General features: G+C 47.8%; 1 protein-coding gene across 4 annotated transcripts in view; it reads left to right on the forward strand.

The window, feature by feature from the left end:
* The window catches only part of VPS13C (vacuolar protein sorting 13 homolog C), a 5,236,720-nt gene that overhangs the window by 1,546,015 nt on the left and 3,670,847 nt on the right, over nucleotides 1-19,858 (forward strand). For all 4 annotated transcript variants that reach the window (XM_069624493.1, XM_069624490.1, XM_069624491.1 and 1 more), the window contains one exon: nucleotides 10,870-11,006. In XM_069624493.1, coding sequence (XP_069480594.1) covers nucleotides 10,870-11,006 — 137 coding nt within the window. The remainder of the gene's footprint in view (nucleotides 1-10,869; nucleotides 11,007-19,858) is intronic.

The raw sequence follows: 19,858 nt of genomic DNA on the forward strand, positions 1-19,858 counted from the left end.
GTAGAAGATCAATGTCACAAAGTCGCTCTTTACGCGGATGATGTGCTCTGTTTCCTGAGGGACGCCCAAACCTCAGTCCCCCCGCTCATGGACCTGCTTGATCAATTCGCAGCAATATCAGGATTCACGATAAACATGGCAAAATCGATAGGCCTGAACTTATCTGAACCACTACACGTGGTAAACGCCCTTCACAACACCTACTCCCTCAGATGGGAAAATTCCAAAATCACCTACCTTGGGGTGCACCTGAACCCCGACCTACCCAGGCCTATGGAAAGCCAACATTCCCCCTTTACTACAAGAAGCTAAAGAATCTTTACAGAAATGGGCCCTTCAAGAGGTATCGTGGTTAGGGTGCATAACCGCAGTCAAAATGACCTTGCGCTCGAGGCTTCTTTCCATGATACAGGCACTCCCACTGTTCATCTCAGAGCGAGACTTATTAAACCTGCAGACGGAGATAAGTCGCTTCATCTGGCAGCGGAAAACACCCAGAATTCAGCGCAAGATCCTCACTCGAGGTAAGCAGTTGGGTGGCCTCGGACTCGCATCTATAGTAAGATATTATCGGGCAACCCAAATTGCCCCCATCCTGAGCTGGACCAACCCACCCGACCCCCGCACCCCCCAAGTGGCAGGACATTGAACAACTTCTCACCGAAGCCCCCCTTTCTCATCTACCCTTCCTCCCGCGTGAAATACGAACCTCCCAGCAGCCCCTTCTCCCAACCACGAAGGCAACGCTCCAGTGCTGGAATAGACACTATAAACTAAGGGGAATTCCCCCAGGATTGGGACCCCTCTCCCAAATTATGCAGAATCCGGCCTTTACCCCTGGGCTTCAGGCTAACTCCTACCGACATTGGTCAAGAGAGGGACCCCTGAGACTACAAGAGCTCTATAATGATAATACCCCACTGACATTTGCCAAATGCAAAGAAAAGTTTAACCTCCCTGAGACCAAGAGGTTTCGATACATACAATTACGGCATTGGACTACCAACCTGATCATTAAGAAAGCTGCTACTAGGCCCCCGTCAGGCTAGAGCTGACAGCTATGGAAGGTCAACGCTCACAGAGAGTAACAACTTGGTATTGTCTTCTGGAACAGGTCCCAGAAGATGAGAAACTTCCGGATATGATGGCTTGGGAGAGAGAACTAGGAATTGAGATACCCCCAGAAGCTTGGCAAAGAATTTGGGACAGAGCACATAGGTCCTCTAGATATACGTCGGTGAAGGAATTTGCACTCAAGATCTGTTACCGCTGGTATTTCTCACCGCAGAGACTACACGCGATAAACCCGGAATACCCGGACACGTGTTGGCACGGCTGCGAGGTGAAGGGAGACCTGGGACACGTATTGGTGGCACTGCCCGGTCATTCTAACTTACTGGCTAGAGAATAGGTCCAAAATCAAGGACATATGCGGGATCCTTCTCCCCATGGACCCATTAGTAATGCTATTAGGCGATTCACCGGACGACGGGTCCTACCCCCGCTCTGGCCCTACTGCCCGCTTGATCACCCAACTACTTATGGCGGCCCGCCTTACACGAGCGTGCTTTTGGAAGGAAATAGAAGGTCCGCATATAGCATACTGGTGGGTTAAGGTATGGGAACTCTTGGGGATGGACAAATTAACACCTGCAATAGAAGGTCAGACACCCAAATTCACAAACATCTGGGGCCCATTCCTAGACCACATCGCAGAAAAAGAACATATGTTGTTCCAGCCGAGAATGATCAAGTACCTCTGCCAACCCTGACATGCCTTTAGAACGGGGAAAGTGTCCACCAAATGGTCATCTGGTAATGGGAGAGACAGCCCCTCGCGGGACCCCGCGAGGAACTGGTTGAAACCCTGGTGAGGTTTTTTTTTTTCTTTCTTTTCTTCTCTTTTTTGTTCCTCCCTGCGTTCCTTAATATAGATAATTATTAGCTGTTAAGCAATATATCCTATCTACAGAGGATACCTACAAACTGTATATACGTGATGAATTACAAAGTTGTTAAAATGAAAAGTTGATGTTGAATTGAAAAATTCATTGTTGTTATACTTGCAGAGAAACTATGAACTCCATCTCCTCATAAATGTTGCTGAAATTGATCGAACTGATGAATTGTAAAAGACATCGGATTAGATTGATGATTCATAGCCCGTGAGATTGACTATGCTACCACTTGTAATGACATTTGATGAATTTAATGTTTAAACAATATTTCAATAAAAAGATTATGACAAAAAAAAGAAAGGGTATTTTGGCTCAATTATGAGGAGACTTTTTATGCTTCTGAATATGTACTATGCGTCTTTGCACCTGAAATTGTAAAGTTTTATCTTTTCTGTGTGGTAATGATGCTTTTAATATTGATATGTTATATTTGTGATGGATTGGCCTTTTACTTTTTTGCTTGTATTTACTTTGTGTGTGTTTAATGGATGTTTTTATCAAAATAAACGATTGATTGAATACATTCTGTGCTTTTATTCGTAACCCCAGAAGGTTATGAAGTGATTTTTAATGAAGCTGGGGAGTCAAAATTAGTCAGAGGCGCAATCTTTAGAGATGCTGAGACTGAGAGAACATGTCCTTTGTTTTGGCTTTAATCAAATTTAAAAGCACAGTGCTAATCTTGTGCTAGAGAATTACAAAAGATGTTCAAACTTAATATAGTGCCGACATCGATGATGGCCCAATATCCCCTGCTTTGTCGTGATCAAAAGTGATCTCAAATAACGGGGAACAGTGGGGGGGCACTGTTGCACACAGAACGGCATGCCAGCCTTTCCGTGAGCTTCGTTTGTGATCTGCGATGTCTGGCACAATATTGGCGTGAATCCGATCCGGTTTGCCACCAGACTAGGAGGAAAGCGTTGTGAACGAGTGGAGCTCATTCTGACCAAGTGCTGCTGCTCCAGAAACAGAGAAACACGATGAAGCTCATGCGGCCCCCGGGCTGTGCACCGCGCGGAGTCTAAAGAGGGCGGAGCCACGAGAAAGAAGCCACAGCAGAGTTCCAGAACCTACAGCGACCGAGACCTAGTAGCGAAGAGGTGGCTCCCCTGTGCCACGGACACAACACTCCTGCAGACCTGGGTGAGCTCCGACACCCCCATGCCCTGCATCTGGAGGAGAGAGGCAGATTCCCAGCACCAAGGACAGAGGAGATCAGCGAGGACCGATCGAGCTACTTGGAACGTGCAGTTAACCTGGAGCCTTCATCTCCGTCCCTGCACAATATGCATGGGCTGGAGGCACAACTCCCTGTGCAGACACATCAAGATACAGTCCAGTGGCAAACCACTTGACCTGCCCATTGTTAGGGGGAATTCTCCCTTTAGGCTGAATTTCCTAACCTAGTGAGTCCCCCAGCAGCTTTGCTGGATTTCTGGAGTTTGTTTTTTCCTCCTGCCAAGAGGGAGACTCTTTTTCTCCCACTCCTGGACATGATTTATGGTATTCCTTTGACTGGTAATGTGTTTTATGGGCTATGGGGTCCTTTACTCCCTAGGGTCTCATGTGTTTTTCCTATGTGTGTTACACAGCACCCTCCATGCAGTAACACAGCAGTGTCATAGTGACACCCCACCATAGACTCCATACCCTGGGACTGACTACCTTCTCCCAGGGCATTTAAAGTCACATTTTGCTTTACTAGTCCCAAATTATTAACAGGAGCCAGTACAAACCATCATATTGTGGACGTACTGGTCGGGGCAATTCGATTGCCCCGGGGTCTGTTAGTCGAGGGGGCACGTCTCCGTCCCCCCTGATCGAGTTTTGGCTGGTGGCAGTGGAAACTACTTTTTATATTCGACCGCGAATATTTTCCTATGGGATTTTCCCATTGTTCGAGTCTACCAACTTTAATTATTTAATTCTCATAGCCTCGAACATACCGCCGGTTTATTTAATTAATATTAATTCGCCGGTTGGTATTTTTTGCCAAGACAAGATTCTAAAATGACGTTTGTGTTCTCTTCTGTGACTCCAACCCAAGTCAAGCCCTTTGTTCCACTTTTTGGTGGGCTTCTCCACAGAAGCCTCCAAAAGTGGTGTCACTCTGTCTGGGTACCACAGGGGGTTTAGGCACCCTGGACTGAGTTACCTTGGTAACTCAAGTCGCACTCTCGTGTGATTGGCCCAAGTGGTGAGCCGGCCGGCTCACCACTAAGCATGTTTGAGTGACAGCTAGGCTGAGTGAATGGGGGTTTTCTGCATAAAAGCAGGGCTTTGGGGACTGGAACTGCAGAAGTCGCCACAGGACCTGAGAATCCGGCGAGGGAGAAGCTGAGCCGACCTACCACGACGACACCACCGGTGGAGCCCTGCAGAACCGACTCACCACTTCCCGACGACAGAGAAGATCTCCCGGCTGGAGAGGTTTCTTCCCCTGACTGGTGGGCACAACCAGTTTATCTTCCTTTCTTCGCACCCCAGCCCGGTTTGTGGTCGAACTGCCTGTGCCAAGCACCCCGGCGGCCGGATAGCCACTCACCACTGAACCGTGAATCACCGGACCACTCCTTGTACCTGAGAAACTCCACGGCTGGTTTCTTCCCTGGCAGTGCAACGGACTCCTGTCTTCCTCCCCGACGAGATCCTCTCTTCCCCCGGATGAAGCACCGACTTGCATCTGCTGCCAGGAACAACTACCCCCGCTGGAGCGTTCTCACCACTTTAAGGTACTGTGTCCGCCAGGCCTCCCTTTCTAAAGATTGCTACAAGGTAATAATAACCCCTTAACCTTCTGGACTGGGCTGGCCGCCTTGACCCTCTAACTGGTCCCTTTCTTTGGTCCAACTCCTTTTTGAACTGTTACAAGACTTTTGTGCACTGCAACCGTGTGACCTTGGACACATTTCGTTTGGATCCTCTGAAAGTGGGTCCGGCCTCTTGAACTCTAACTTCACGGTTTTACTTTGCCTTCCTCTCTTGTTATGTTCTGATAAAAGTGTTGGGATCTGTTTCAACTTGTTCTCTGCTTTTCTCTCCCTTTTTAAAAACGAACCATTAGAGTGCCATCTACGTTAAGCGCTCACCGCTGTCTGAAAATAAGTGGGGCTTTACTTAAGACTTGTCTAATATTCTTTTAAGGGAGTGTATATCTTTTAGTGACCGTGTTTTTGAATTGCTTACTATTAGTGCCTGTGTGTTTTTCTAGATGTGGTTTTAAATAAATAATTATATCTCTTTTACACCAAGCCCTGGTCAGCGTTTACTTGTTCTACTGTGTTCTCTTGACCTATTGTGAATACTCTGTATACTGCCTAACCCTTGTTGAGGGAAGTCTGACTGCTCAGCCACAGCTACCAAGTGAATCTGTGTGGTACAGACTGCTACCAAGTGGGTTTACTGCCAAACACCTGTAGTCCTAAATTTTGCAGTGGTCCCAGAGGGAACTGCACAGGTTTCTGCCTAACACCCATACAGTGAACCGGATGGTGCAACGCACATGGCGCCCAGCACATGGATACAGCGGTAAGGAGTCACCCAGAGGGGAAGTAATCCTGCAGTGCGCCTTGGGCTTGGGTGACTGTAGCGTCCCGTTCCCCACCCGCCCTGGATCTGGATGTCGTTTTGGCTTGACTGGCACTCGTAACATTAGCCTTGGACCGTGGGTGAAGAGTGGAGGCTCTCCCTCCTCCCCCATCGGAACGTATAGACATAGCGGACAGGAGGGGAACAAGCCTGAAAGTACATAGCGGCCAGGAGGGGAACAAGCCTGAAAGTACACTGCATGCGCGAGGGCCTGGCATGAAGGGGAGACCGGGCTAGTGATCTTAATAGCAGGTGAGCCTGGTGTTGCATGCATAGCTACAACACAGAAGCACAACCTTCCCTGCGCTGCAAGATAACGCCCAAGGGCACGCTCTCAAAGAACAGGGGAACAATAAACAAATTCACAACACCCACCTCCAGACAAACGAACTTCAACAGCAGAGACAGTAGTAGACAGGAGATGGCGGCGGCAGCATCTCTCACCGATTTGTAAGGAGTCATCACTGCCATGCAGCAAGGATTTGCAGCAATGAACAATAAGCTTGATGGCTTTAATATCAATATCACCACGAGGTGGGCCCAAATGGAAAACGTGGATCAGTACAGTAGAAGACACAGTTGAAAACTCTGCAGAACACTGACACTACCATGGCTACAGACCTTGGCACCATGAAACTGAAATGTGAAGATTTAGAAGCGAGATCGAGGAGGAACAACATTCGCATTGTGGGTATCCCTGACGATGCAAGAAAAGGCCCTATGGAGCAAGCAGTGTAAGAGTTCCTGAGGAATACACTCGGAGATCCAGGATGGTCACTGATATTTGTGGTCGAGTGGGCGCATAGATCACTTGCGGCGAAACCTAAGCCAGGCGCATACCCTCGACCTATCGTAGCTCGCTTAATGAACTACATAGCCAGAGACCTGGTTCTGAAAGCAGCCAGGGAGAAACAGGAGCTCTGACTGGGATCTGACACAATACACATTTTCTCGGACTACACGTTGGCGGTCCAACAAGAGCGGCAAACATTTACGGGGGTGAAGAAGTAGCTGAGGGAACGCCAGATCCCTTATGCCATGCTATACCCAACAAGATTACGGATGCAATTTAATAACAAGACCTACTTCTTTACTTTCCTGGAAGAAGCAGCCTTGTTTGTGGAAACCAATATCCCCCTGCCAGGAACTCAGCCTACTGGAGAGATGGAATGAAGGCAAGGCATTGACACAGTCCGGTCTCAGAGCCGTCCTACAGCACCGGACATAATGTACTGTAGCAGCGAGTAAGCCTAGCAAACGCTATATTCGAGACTGAATAGCAACCTGCGACCAGACCATTAAGTATGTAAGGGGTTACGGAAGACGATATACAGTGGTAATGTGTCAATGCTTGAACGATTCTGTAACTCGTAGCACCCAGGCTATTCAAAATGTGTTTTTAAGATGCACACAAATGCATACAAGGCGGCAGACATGGACCGGTATGTTTGTGAGATAAGTAGCTGGTACTCCCGGACACCACGGAACAGGAGTCCCCAGTGCGAGTGCATAGCTGTGTTAACTTTGTTGGGGGGTTGACGGGTGAAACAAGCGGTTGGAAATGCATAGTCAAAGTTCGGGCACTATGAGGGTGGGGGATGGAAAGGGGGGGAGTTGGGGTGAAAATGTAAAGAAATATTGCACCGACATGACAGGACAGGTAGCAATCATGGCACACATAGGTACATACTGACGGAATCTGATAGCCATTACAAAGAAGACACCAAAGGCAGACATCAAAAACCCAGGAAGAAAATTGTTGAGCTGGAATATCAGGAGCCTTGGCATCTCTATAAAAGCATGTAAGGTGATAGCGTATGCAGCGAACCGACAAAGAGCCCAGATACTATATTTAGAGGAAACGCATTTCCAAGACCACCAGGCTCACAAATACGCCCCAGGGTGGGGAGAACACCGTTATTTTACCACTTACTCCACCAAAGCTAGAGGAGTTATGATTCTGATGCACAGATTGTTTCCTTTACACATTACACGACAGACACAGACGACCAAGACAGGTGTGTGTTTGTACAGGGGAAATTGGGAACAGCTGAATTGTTACTGATGAATATTTATGGCCCCAATATTGATGACCCCGAATTCTACGAGCTAGTGTTACAGAAATGCGCCGAATCTCCCACTGCACAATTACTAAGTAGGGGGGGGGGACTTGAAAACCATACTCAATACTGACCTGGACCGCACATCCACCATCACCAGATCCCTGACAAATGTGTCCCACACAATCCACACATATATTAATGACTTGGCCCTGAGGGATGCCTGTCGCTCGCTACACGGAGAGCAGACAGTCTTTTAACTTTTACTCCATGGTGCATGACATGCACTCCCGCATAGACCTATGGCTAGTCTCAAACACTGCTCTGCGCTGGGTATCCGAAGCCCGGATTCTTCCCAGGATACTGTCAGATCACTCCCCTATCACAATAACCATGAATATTCCTGATGGCGAGCCCAGCAGGGCGCAATGGCACTTTAAGCCTGCGGCACTACAGGACCCAGTATTCAGAAACAGTATAACGCAACATATCTCAGACGTCTTCGAAACTAACGAAGCATCAGTACCCGAGTAAGCCACCCTATGGCAAACATTCAAAGCTTATATGCAGGGAATAGCAATGTCCACTGAATTTGGCGGGAATTTGGCGGGAGCTCAAGAGGCGGGAGGAATCCCTAGCCCAGTTGCAGACAGAATACCTGATCAACCCAGTCCCACAGACTATTGCAGATATTAAAGTGCAACTAGACAACTTCCAGGATGCAGCGGACAGAGAACTCCGCTATTTCGATAGACCAATGGCAGCTCGTAGATATGGTGAACAGGAGAGCCCGGGCAAGCTTTTGGTGTGCCTGGTACGCACAGAGAGGGGCAGCACAACGATCCCATGTATCACCAGGCAAGATGGGAGAGTGGTCACGAAAGCAGATGAGGTCAGGGATGTGTTATATGATTTCTATCACGAGTTATACTCTCCCCAGAGTGTGGCAACTGACAAGGAGATCGATGACTACCTAGCCACAATACCCACGACACTACTGTCTAGAGATATGAGTGCCGCCCTGGAAGCCCCAATCACACTTAGCGAAAGGATCTTCCTGGCGGGAAAGCTCTGGGGTCCAACGGTGTGGGGGCCGAATTCTATAAAGAATTCACCGACACGCTCGCAACCTGCCTTATGGGGGTATGGACTGAGGCCATACGCACCAGCATCCGACCAGAGTCAATGAGGGAGGCAGTCATAACACTACTGTTGAAGCCTGGGAAACCCCCTGAGGATTGCGGGTCGTAACGACCACTATCACTCATCAACACAGATGTGAATATCTTTGCCAAGATACTTGCCACCCTGCTCAACCCGGTGATGCCCTACATGTTTCATGAGGACCAAGCAGGATTTGTGATGGGGGGTTCGACGGCATCCAACGTCCATAGATTTTATAATGTCCTAGCGGGAATACCTAAAGATTATAAAGGGGTCGCCATATCTCTGGACATGCAGAAGGCTTTTGATACTGTGTACTGGCCATTCCTGTTAAGAGTACTACACAATTATGGGTTTGGATCTAATTTTATCAAGTGTGTACGACTGCTCTACACACAACCGTATGCCAGAGGGCTGTTGAACGGGACCCTGTACACAGTGCTGGAACTGGCAGGGGGGGACTAGGCAGGGATGCCCGCTTTCCCCGTTACTGTTTGCACTTGTTATCGAACCCTTGACTGATTATATGAGGATGAGGCATGCAAGGGCGTATATCCCCGAGGCTGTGTGTATTGAATTGATTACGCTGTAGGCGGACAATATCATGTTGTTCGTGAGAAACCCATAGAAATATCTCCAGAGTATTGGACGCGGCCCAAGAGTCTGGAAGGCTTTCCGGCCTCCATCTAAATATAAATGTTTACACTGACGCATGGCATGGTGCTGCCAAGCAATCTATGCGGGCTGCGCTGGGCTCCCCAGCGGGTCCATTACCTGGGGGTGGAGATGGCACGCACCGCTGGTTTGGTCCGCGCCCTGAACGATGATGCACTAGCCGTGGCGCTGTGCGCCAAACTCGACCGCTGAAACCACGTACCAATTTCCCTTATGGGAAGACTCGCACTGGTTAAGATGATCATATTGCCCAAACTGTTTTACATCTTTGCCACAGTACCACTTTGACCTGGCAGACCCTTCTTTGAGAAAATAACTGGTGCTTGTTCCGCCTTCCTGTGGCCAGTTGAAGTTGGCCAGATTTCATTCCATACTCTAAGAGTGTTCTTTTCCTCATGATGGCCTCACCCACCACAGATTTGTTTCTGTTCCCCTCAGCCTTTGTTAATAATACTACAGGCGGAAAAAGAGCACTTAGGTTGGCCTCCCCAAGAGCTTTGGAAATATAATCAAGCCATGGGATTCTTTGCCACCCCACCCTACCCAATGCTGACTGAACGAGCGATAGAGTGGCAAAGAGGAGCATACTTGTTTGCCCACAGTCAAACTCAAAATAAAATTGGTGCCAACGCCCACTGGTCCTCCCAGAATTCCATTCCATTCCCAATTCGTGGTGAATTGGTATGCATGCCGCGGAGTTCGGAAGCCCCAACAGTCTCCTGATCAATTTGTTTTCCTTTACTTGAATTTCATCCGCCCTCTGAAAGCCCCATAATGGGGCACCATACATTGTGACTACCATTGTTTGGGTAGCGTAGATCTTAGAAATCACTTCCAGAGGCTGACCCTCACACCTTGACATAAAACGAAAGATGCCCCCTATTTGCTGACTCATTTTGGCCGATTGTTTGGCCAGGTGGGCCTTCCCAGTTCAGGCTTCCAAGAAACTTACCTCCAGATAATTAAAAACCTTTACCCTGGGTATAACTTCCCTTGCACAAAGCATCGGTCTCATTGCCACTGGCCGTTTTCTGCCCACACAAGTCATTACAGACGATTTTTTTGGTGTTGATTTTTAGCCCCAATTCACACATAAAGGCTGTGTAGGCATTTATCAAGGTCTGTAAAGCTCTGTGTTCTGGCTAGCAATACTGTATTGTCCGCGTACTCTGGGACAGGAAAAGCCCGCCCCCCCCAGGACCAGAAAGTCAGCCAAGACACTATGAGATCCTGTGACAGACCATTAATATATAGGCAGAAGCAAATGGGGGCCAACACACAGCCCTGTATCTATTTTCAAGTATTGAGGCGGGATTAGCAATTGAATTTTCAGTGATAAAATTGTGATTTGTCTCGTGCCTAATGTTGGACAATAGCCCTTTAAACATCCATTCTCATCTTGACATACTTTTCTTTTTCAGGGTTTGTACATATTATTGAAACCCGAAAAGTCTTTGACTTGATAATTGATCTGAAGCCTTCTTACCTTGTGATTCCACAGACCGGTTTCTACCATGAAAACTCCGACCTTCTCATCTTGGACTTTGGAAGTTTGCAAGTAAGGGTACATTTTTTAGAAACGGAACACTTTTAATTGTGATACTTCAGGAACTATGTACTGTTGCATATACCAATCATTTATAATTGTATTTTGACTATCTTGCTCCTAGAAGAGTTGCTTTGGGGCAGACAAAAAGTATGTAGGAACAATCTGAAATATATATTCCCTGACCTTGTGTTCCTAAGCTGCCTTGGCGCAGTCCATTTCTTGCTCCTTAGAGAATAAAGGCACTCTGGATGTAAAATCCTTCCCTTGCATAACAACCCCTGCTGCCTAGACCCCAGAGTCTGGTATTGGTTCAATTCAGTCTTTTAAACTCTCCTACTCACTTGTGATTGAGGTCTGAAACTAGGCTACTGGGGAAATAAGGCATCCCATGCAGTCCCAGCCAACTGCTGTGGATTTGTATGAAGGAGCTATACTGTTACTCATTCCTACACAAGCTCAATTCCAATTGCAGGTGGGCAGGTGTTTTGAACTTTAAAAGGGTCAAAACAAAGTTGTCCAGAAGTGTAGTTCTGAAAGCAAGCTGCTTTATCTAGGCCTGCCCCCTATCCAATGTAGGCACATTTCTACTTCACAAGTTTTAAAGCAGACCTTGCAGTTTTCACATGTAAGGATGCAGCAGAACACTGTGTGCTTCCCTTGCAGACAGAGATTAGACACATTTTGTTTTGTTCCAATCTGCATACATAATAAAATAAAATGTAGCACCTTCACGATTCCGGCACAGTCTAAAATATGCACTGGTACAGTCTATCAATACATAGCACATCCCCAAACATATCAAGTAGGATGTAGCACTCTTACACTTGCAACCATTAAAAATCTGTCATGCTGACAGTTTGCACAAAATATATCTTGGCTATGCCGTTTGCGCGACATGGGATTTTTGAAGAATACTCGAATACTAGCACCACGTTGCACCCATTTGAAATATTTCATCACCTTTATTTGTGCTGTGAAGCTGAGACTAGGCATTGTACGCGTGCAAATATGTCGCATTACAAAACGACAAGTACCCCAAAAGTGCAGTTGGGATTTATTTAATGTTTAAGTTCATGTTTGGAACGGCTATACGGGCGATGGGTTCAAAGATTTAATATTGAAGTGTCTGATTGAATGTGTGAGTGTCTGATTGAATGTGTGAGTGTCTGATTGAATGTGTGAGTGTCTGATTGAATGTGTGAGTGTCTGATTGAATGTGTGAGTGTCGGATTGAATGTGTGAGTGACTGATTGAATGTGCAATTGTCTGTTTGATTGTGTAGTGGCACTGTAAACACTCACAAAACATCCCAGGCGCTGTAGTCAAAATCTCAAAAACAGTTGTAGGACATAAACTCTGTGTCCATGTGAAAACACACACTCTGGTGCAATCAACATCTATACACTATCCTGGCCGACACGCAAAACCACAGAGCCTTCTAAGCAAACTATACATTTTCAAACACGTCATTACAAGCACATAGCTGTTTAGTTTAAAAATCCACAGCCTGTCTCCAAAAGGGCATGCCTCATGGCATGGCTCCAAAAGGGCCTGCCTATCGATAAATAAAGTGGAAAAAAGCCTTATCAAGCTTGCATAAAATCACACACATTGTACAAACCACAAAAACAATACATTAAAGTATAGAAATAACCCCAAACTTTTGCCGTTGTTCAAATAAAATTCTGAATAAATAGCAGGCCCAGATTCCAATCGGCAGGCTTTGCAGGGGTTCTCCCAATGTTTACACCCCCATAATCAAATCCAGCCGAGGAGCATCGTACCCCGCAGAGTTGCAATCAAGTGTCCCAAGTCAATTAGCGAATGTCCGGAGGAGTGCATCAATCCAGGTCTCTGACACTGTGGTTGACAGTACCCTATGCTGCAGTCAGAGAACCCCTTTTAAAGGGTGAAAGCGCAATGTTATCTCATTATCAACACACACAGATTTCCTGAACTCATGTATAGGTTTGTAACAAATCTACTTTATCTGGTTCATTTGTCCAGGCTGTTTCCTGGTTTACACTGCCATTTTTCTTTTCAAAAGAAGCACAGCATGGCATCTTTTCAACAGAAGCACAGCATGGCATTTCATGCATGCTGCTTCCTATGCGTTATAGCAACATCTAAAATTAGGTTCAGCCTGCAGCTGCTTCTTGTGCCGGCTTTCAGTCATAAGTTGCTAACGACCATTAGTTTTAGTTGGTAAACATTGTTCATGTTGTTAGGCAGAATCCTGTGCAGTTCCCGTAGGGAACACTGCAAAAAGATTAAGACTACAGGAGTAAGCAGTAAACCCAATTGGTAGCAGTCCGCACCACCCAGATTTACCTGGTAGCTGTGGCTGAGCAGTCCGACTTCTCTCAAGAAGAGTAGGGCAGTATATAGAGTATACACAATAGGGCTAAAAACACAGTAGAGCAAACAAACACTGACCAGAGCTTTGTATAAAAAGTATATAATTATTTATTTAAAACACACTTTAGGCAATAAACTAGCGCTCCAAATCAAAAGCAAGTTAAAACACAGTCAGGTAAAGTATACACACCTCCCTTGATAACTATCAGAAAGTCAGAGTTAAAACACTACGATTTGTTAAAACAGATGTAAGCGCGTAACCTGATGGCACTCCAATAGTTCAGTTAAAGGGAGGGAAAAAGGCAGAGCATAGAAATAAAACAGGTCGCAACACGTTTAGGAGTTCTCAGCAAGGGAGTTAAAGGCAGTATATACTGTAGAGCCAAAGTTCATAGGCCAGGCCCACTTTAAATGGAGCAAAGCGAAATGTGCCCAGGATCACACAGTTAAAAATGCACTAAAAGTCTTTGCAGAATGTTCAAAAGAGGTTGGGGTGATTCAAGAAGGTAAAGTTAGAAGGTCTGGGGCCAACCCAGTTGGAAAGCCAAGGATTTAAGGGTCACCTTGGGCAAACCGAAGAAAGGGAGGCCAGGCAGGACACAGTACCTTAAAGAGAGAGGAAGCTCCAGCGGTGGCAGTTGTTCCTGGCAGTGGTTGCAGTTCATTGTTGCGACCAGGGGAAGAGAGGATCTCGTCGAGGAGGAAACGTGGAGTCGTTGCACTGCACAGGGATGAAACCAGCCGCGGAGTTTCGTCGGTAAAAGGTGCGTTCCTTTTATTCGCGGTCAAAGTGGTGAAGCTTGGCTATCTGACCGCCAGGGTGCTTGGCAAAGGCGATTCGACCAAGAGACGTCTTTGGAAGGCAAAAGGGGTGAACTGGTTGGTCCCACCAGCTCAGAGGAAGAAGACTCGTCCAGCAGAAGTTCTTCTCTTGTCGTCGGGAAAGTGGTGAGGTAGTTGCAGCAGGGCCTCACCGGTGGTGTCGTCATTGCAGGTGGCTCAGCTTCTTCACTCTTCGGATTCTTAGGTCCTGTGGCGACTTCTGAAGTTCCAGTCCCAAAGGCCCTGCTTTTATGCAGAAAAACGCCCATTCAACAGCCTAGCTGTCACTCAAACATGCTAAGTGGTGAGCCGGGCGGCTCACCACAGGCCCAATCAGAACAGAGTGCAACTTGAGTTGCTAAGGCAACGCAGTCCAGGGTGCCAATTCCCCTCCCCACACATCCTGTGGAACCCAGACAGAGTGGCACCATTTGGAGGGCTTCTGTGGAGAAGCCCGCCAAAAAGTGGAACAAAGGGCTCGACCTTGGTCAAAGTTACAGAGACGGACACGAACGCCATTTTAGAAAAGAGTTCTGGCAAAAAGACCCAACCGTTAATTTAATATTAAATAAATAAACCAGTGGTATCTTTAACATTGCACCAAAAAGTGGTGCGTTTAAAATCAATGGGAAAATCCGATAGAGAATATTCCGGTGGAATATTTTGCGTGGTAACCAGTGCCACCAGCCAGAAACTCTACAAAGGGGGACTGGACAGTGCCCCCTTGAAAACAGACCCAGGGGCAATATAATTAACCCCTTCCAGTGCTTCCACAATATGATGGTTTTTACTGGTTCTGTTCACAATTTGCGACTAGTAAAGTCAATGGTGACTTTACATGCCCTGGGAGACAGTAGTCAGTCCCAGGGTATGGAGTCTATGTTTGGGGGTCACTATGACACCCCTGTGTTAGTGCACTGAGGGTGCTGTGTAACACACACATAAAAATTAGATGATACCCTATGGAGTAAAAAGAAAACCCCATAGCCCATAAGCACACAAAAAGTCAGACATACCTCAAATCATGCCTAAGAGTGGGAGGAAAAGAGTCTCACTCTTAGCAGGAGAAAAAAACACCCCAAAAATCCAGCAAACCTGCTGGGGGACTCACTAGGTTTGGGAAATTAGCCTTATAAGAGAATTCTCCCTAACACATGTGTATTCACATGGACAGTTTGTTTATACGGCTGGCACAAACACCCTGTATTCCGGCGAGCTAACAAAAAGAAATATGTGCTTTCTGCTGATGCGGCTATAAAACTGCCAAACAACCATGAGCAGGCCCCAAGCCTCAGATGCCACCTCTTCCTGGCCTTTCCACTATGTAATGCTCTAAGAACGGCAGCCAATCCATGTCTGCGTGCATGAGATTCCAGGATCGCTGCCATGAGGCTTTCCATTTCGTAGGCTTTGTCCAAACATTCTGTCTTTGTGGGGTGGGTAATCCGCTTCCATTGCCGAGTTAAGGTCACCTGTGCCGCCAACACTACGTTCCATATGTGGCCCCAAGCACACATGAAGGGCCAGGAGACGATCAAGGAACGTTACAGAGCGGCTGGGTAGTGAAAGGTTGCAGCTTAAAAGGGGCAGAGAGCTATCCTAATGGAGGAGGTCTTAAAACATGCCTAGATGCTTTGTGTTCACCATAGGGGGAGGGGATGAAGGGGAGACGGAGGGAGTTGAAAGCAGTCTGACACATGTTTTAGTTTCTATTCAATGGATTGCCTTTCTCCCGCAGATTCCTCATCTCATAGATATTCCCTCCAGCTCTGCTGCTTCAGAAAATCTTCGACAGGGGGCGCAGTGGACCTCGACCCAACTGTCGATCTGTCTTGCTCAGCGTCTGGACGTCGGGAATCGTATAAATACCACACCATTACACCCCATCCTCCGTTCCTTTTTTCTGCTTGCTAACACAGTGCTTCGAATCGCTCAATGTTTTTGTCAGAAATGTTTGTACTTTTTTCAAATTCCCCCATGTGAGATGTCGGTCGTTCGGGTATCGGGTTTCAAGCGGTGTTCCGGTTGTGGCACCAAGATGTCCATCACTGACCCACAAGAGTTGTCTCTCCGGTGCCTCGGTACGGGTCACAGGACTGGTGGGTGTGCTTTGTGTGCCAAAATACGACCCAAATCCCTATGTGATCGAACTGCAAAACTTGCTCTGGGCCGGCTGCCTTCAAAAATCACTGGCACAGTCAACAGTTCGGTCTTCGGAGGCCGAAACTGAGGGGCACACCCTTGAGAAAGAACATAGTTAGAAGACGAAAAGGTCCCACTCAAGGAGCAACTCTTCCTCGTCCCGAAAGACAAAAAGGCGTCACTGGCACAGTCGGGACTCCGAGTCGTCGACGAGAAAGGTAAGCCGTCGGCTGGGCCTACCACCCGCCAAGAGTGGGAGAATTTCAAATCCTCGATGCGTGACATGTTCAAAAAGCATGCTGCAGTCAGTGCGGCTTAGCCCCCCCTTACGAAACAGGTTTTGGAGCCAAGAGCGGCGCCTGGTATACCCGACCCCTTTAGTGCCCCGGTACCGACAATGTCGGCGGCGAGAAATCTTTCGACACCGAAAGAGATCCAATGGAAGCCTGTGCATCCAAGGATGTCGACGCTAGAGCGTCTCGATCCCGATCGACACCCACCATATTAACACCGAGAGACAAACCATCGTCTGTTTTCAAGAAAGCATTCACCCCACAACCCCGGTCCAAATGTTCTGATACTATGACAGGTACTTTCGCCTGTCATGATGCTGATGACCAGGGGGATGTCGATACGATTTACGTGGGTTCAGGAGGGTTTGATTATTTTGTCGACCAGAATCTGCTTTTGCAACGGGCTAAAGGCATCCAGGACACCAGCGGTCTGGACACCTGTCCAGACCTTGAATTTCAGCAATCCCAGCCCTATCTTCATAATTCTGCTAAATTCAGGGCTTTGGAAGAAAGGGTTATTGACACCCTGGGATTGCATTAATCAGTGGCGCCAGTATAAGGGTATGAACTTACTTACATTTTAGATTAAGGCCTCACCACAGAACGAATATGCCTTTAAATCCTGCCATTGCCGTTCCTTTAGCAATTATGTGGCAAAACCCTTGTTGCATTCCTCCTGTCACCGCCACCTTTTCTGTGAAATACAGGCCAGCTTGAGGAGATCCTTCATACCTCTCCGCTCACCCTTCCCCGGAATGGCTTGTTATGCAGGCTGCTGCAGTCTCTTCTAGACCTGCATCTTCTACGTTCACTCTGCTTCTCGACAGGGAAGCAAAAAAAGTAGATGCCTTAGCTAAGAAAGCATTCACTTCACGTAGCATGACCCTAAAAGCTACAAATGTGGTAAGCAGTTTTACCAAGTACTCCTTCAGTCTATGGACAGCAGTTGAAAATGCTGCTCAGTATGTCCCAGAAGGAGAATTGCGCAAAGGCTTCCCACAGCTAGTGGAGGATGGGAAAGAGGTGACCAGACAGTCGCCGGGAACGTGCCTGGACATCTCTGACTGTGTGGGCAATTCTATGGCGTCAGCCATAATACTAAGAAGGCAGGCCTATTTAAAAACCTCTGGTTTTTCGCCTAATGTCCAAGTCAAGCTTCTCGACATGCCCAGGGCGATCTTCTATTCGGCCAGAAAGCCGACAATTCCTTCTAAAACTTTAAGGCATCGGAAATCGCTGCTAGATCCTTAAACCTAGCTGCGCAGCCAGCCAAATCAGTATTTGGCTTTGCCTGTAGGGCACGGGGCTACAGCAGATATGCTCATTATGGCAGGAGAGCACAGCTCGCATGGCCGGGCAAGGGCAGAAGCGTTACTCACGCTCCGGAAGGGACAGAGGGGCTCCTAGATGCCAACAGGCAGAGTCAGCAGCGGGGGCAACCTAGCCTCTGAAGCCGCTTTGATTTTCCCCTCTCACATCGGACCGGTTGGCGGACGGTTGCGGGAGCATTTGCTCCAGTGGCAGGGAATTACTTCTGATGCCTGGGCTCTACAGCTTATTCAGTGGGGTTATTGTCTGCCATTTGTAAGAAAACCACCGGACAGACCGCCCCCGCCCCCAATCCTACTGGGACAGGAGCTCCAGGAAGAAATGAGAGCCCTGTTTTTCAAGGGTGCTGTGGAAGAGGTACCTCCCGAGCAGAGTAGATTGGGTTGGTATTCCCAGTATTTTCTGGTACCCAAGAATGGAAGAGGTCTCCGTCCCATTCTGGACCTCAGGGCCTTGAACAAGTTCTTGAGGAAAGACAAATTCAGGATGGTGACATTGAGAGAGATTCTCCACGTTCTCGAACTGCAGGACTGGCTGGTGTCGATAGACCTGCAGGAAGCTTATTTCCATGTGCCAATCCATCGAAAGTACAGGAAATTCCTAAGGTTCATCATAGAAGATATGCACCATCGGTTCAATGTGCTTCCCTTCGGTCTAACCTCCACCCCAAGGGTCTTCACCAAGGTTATGGTGGTAGTTGTGGCTCACCTCAGGACATCCAGGGTCCATGCATTTCCATATCTGGACGACTGGCTGATCCGAGGGAAGTCTGCAGTGCAGGTCTTGTCTGATTTAGAGGACACATGTTTGCTGCTGCACAATCTGTCCTTCTCCCTAAATTTAAAGAAGTCCCACATGACACCATTCCAGCGGCTCCAGTTCATCAGAGCAGTCCTAGACACCCGGTTGGGGAAGGCCTTCCCTCCCGAGGAGAGAGTAGTGCGCTTGACACAAATGGACAACTTGTTCCGGAACCATGCCACTCTACCAGTGGCTTCCTTCATCCGCCTCCTACGCCTCATGGCATCCTGCATTTTTCTAGTGCCGGAGGCCAGGTTGTGTGTGGGATCCCTGCAATTGAATTTGAACGAGCTGTGGTCTCAGTACCTCAGCTCTTTCTCAGATCTCCTCAGGGTGTCCGCATCAGAGGTCAACGACCTGTCCTAGTGGGCGGATGGCAACAGTCTCTTGGCGGGGGAAGCCTTCTGGCCTCCTTGGCCTCAGACCCGAGTGGTCACGGATGTGTCTCTGAAGGGTTGGGTTGCTCAATGCTAGGATTTTCAGGTGAGCGGCCTCTGGTCAGCGACGGGAGCCAGCTGACACATCAACAGGCTGGAGTTGCGAGTTACTAGGCTAGCCCAGAAAGCTTTTGCCCCGTCTCTGCAGGGGAAATATGTCCTCGTTCTGACGGACGCAACAGTGGCAATGCACTATCTCAACAAGCAAGGTGGTGTGCACTCCCATCCCCTCTGCACGGAGACGATGATGCTTTGGTTCTGGTTTCTGGAGAACAATATCTCAGTTTCGACAGTTCATCTGGTGGGCACAAAGAAAAACATGACGGGTGCTTTGAGCAGGCAGAGCCTGGTTTCGCACAAGTGGGAATTGTGCCAGGAAGTCCTAGAGGAGGTCTTTGCTCTCTGGGGTACCCCAGCAGTGGATCAGTTCACAACGGAGCCCAACAGGAAATACAAACAGTTTTGCTCGAGGAAATTCCCAGCGAACAGTGCACTGGGGGGTGCTTTTCTGGTGGATTGGACTTTTCCTCTCTTTTACTCGTTCCCTCTGATTTCCATCATTTCATGGGTTCTACAGAGGTTGAAGAGGTTTCGAGTGACCATGATCTCCATCGGCATCCGGATCTCCTAATCAAGTCGGAAGGTTGGATAATCCATCAGACCCTGGAATCCCTCAACT

This window comes from Ambystoma mexicanum, chromosome 11, assembly GCF_040938575.1.
Source record: "Ambystoma mexicanum isolate Mex_15411 chromosome 11, UKY_AmexF1_1, whole genome shotgun sequence".
Taxonomy (NCBI): domain Eukaryota; kingdom Metazoa; phylum Chordata; class Amphibia; order Caudata; family Ambystomatidae; genus Ambystoma; species Ambystoma mexicanum.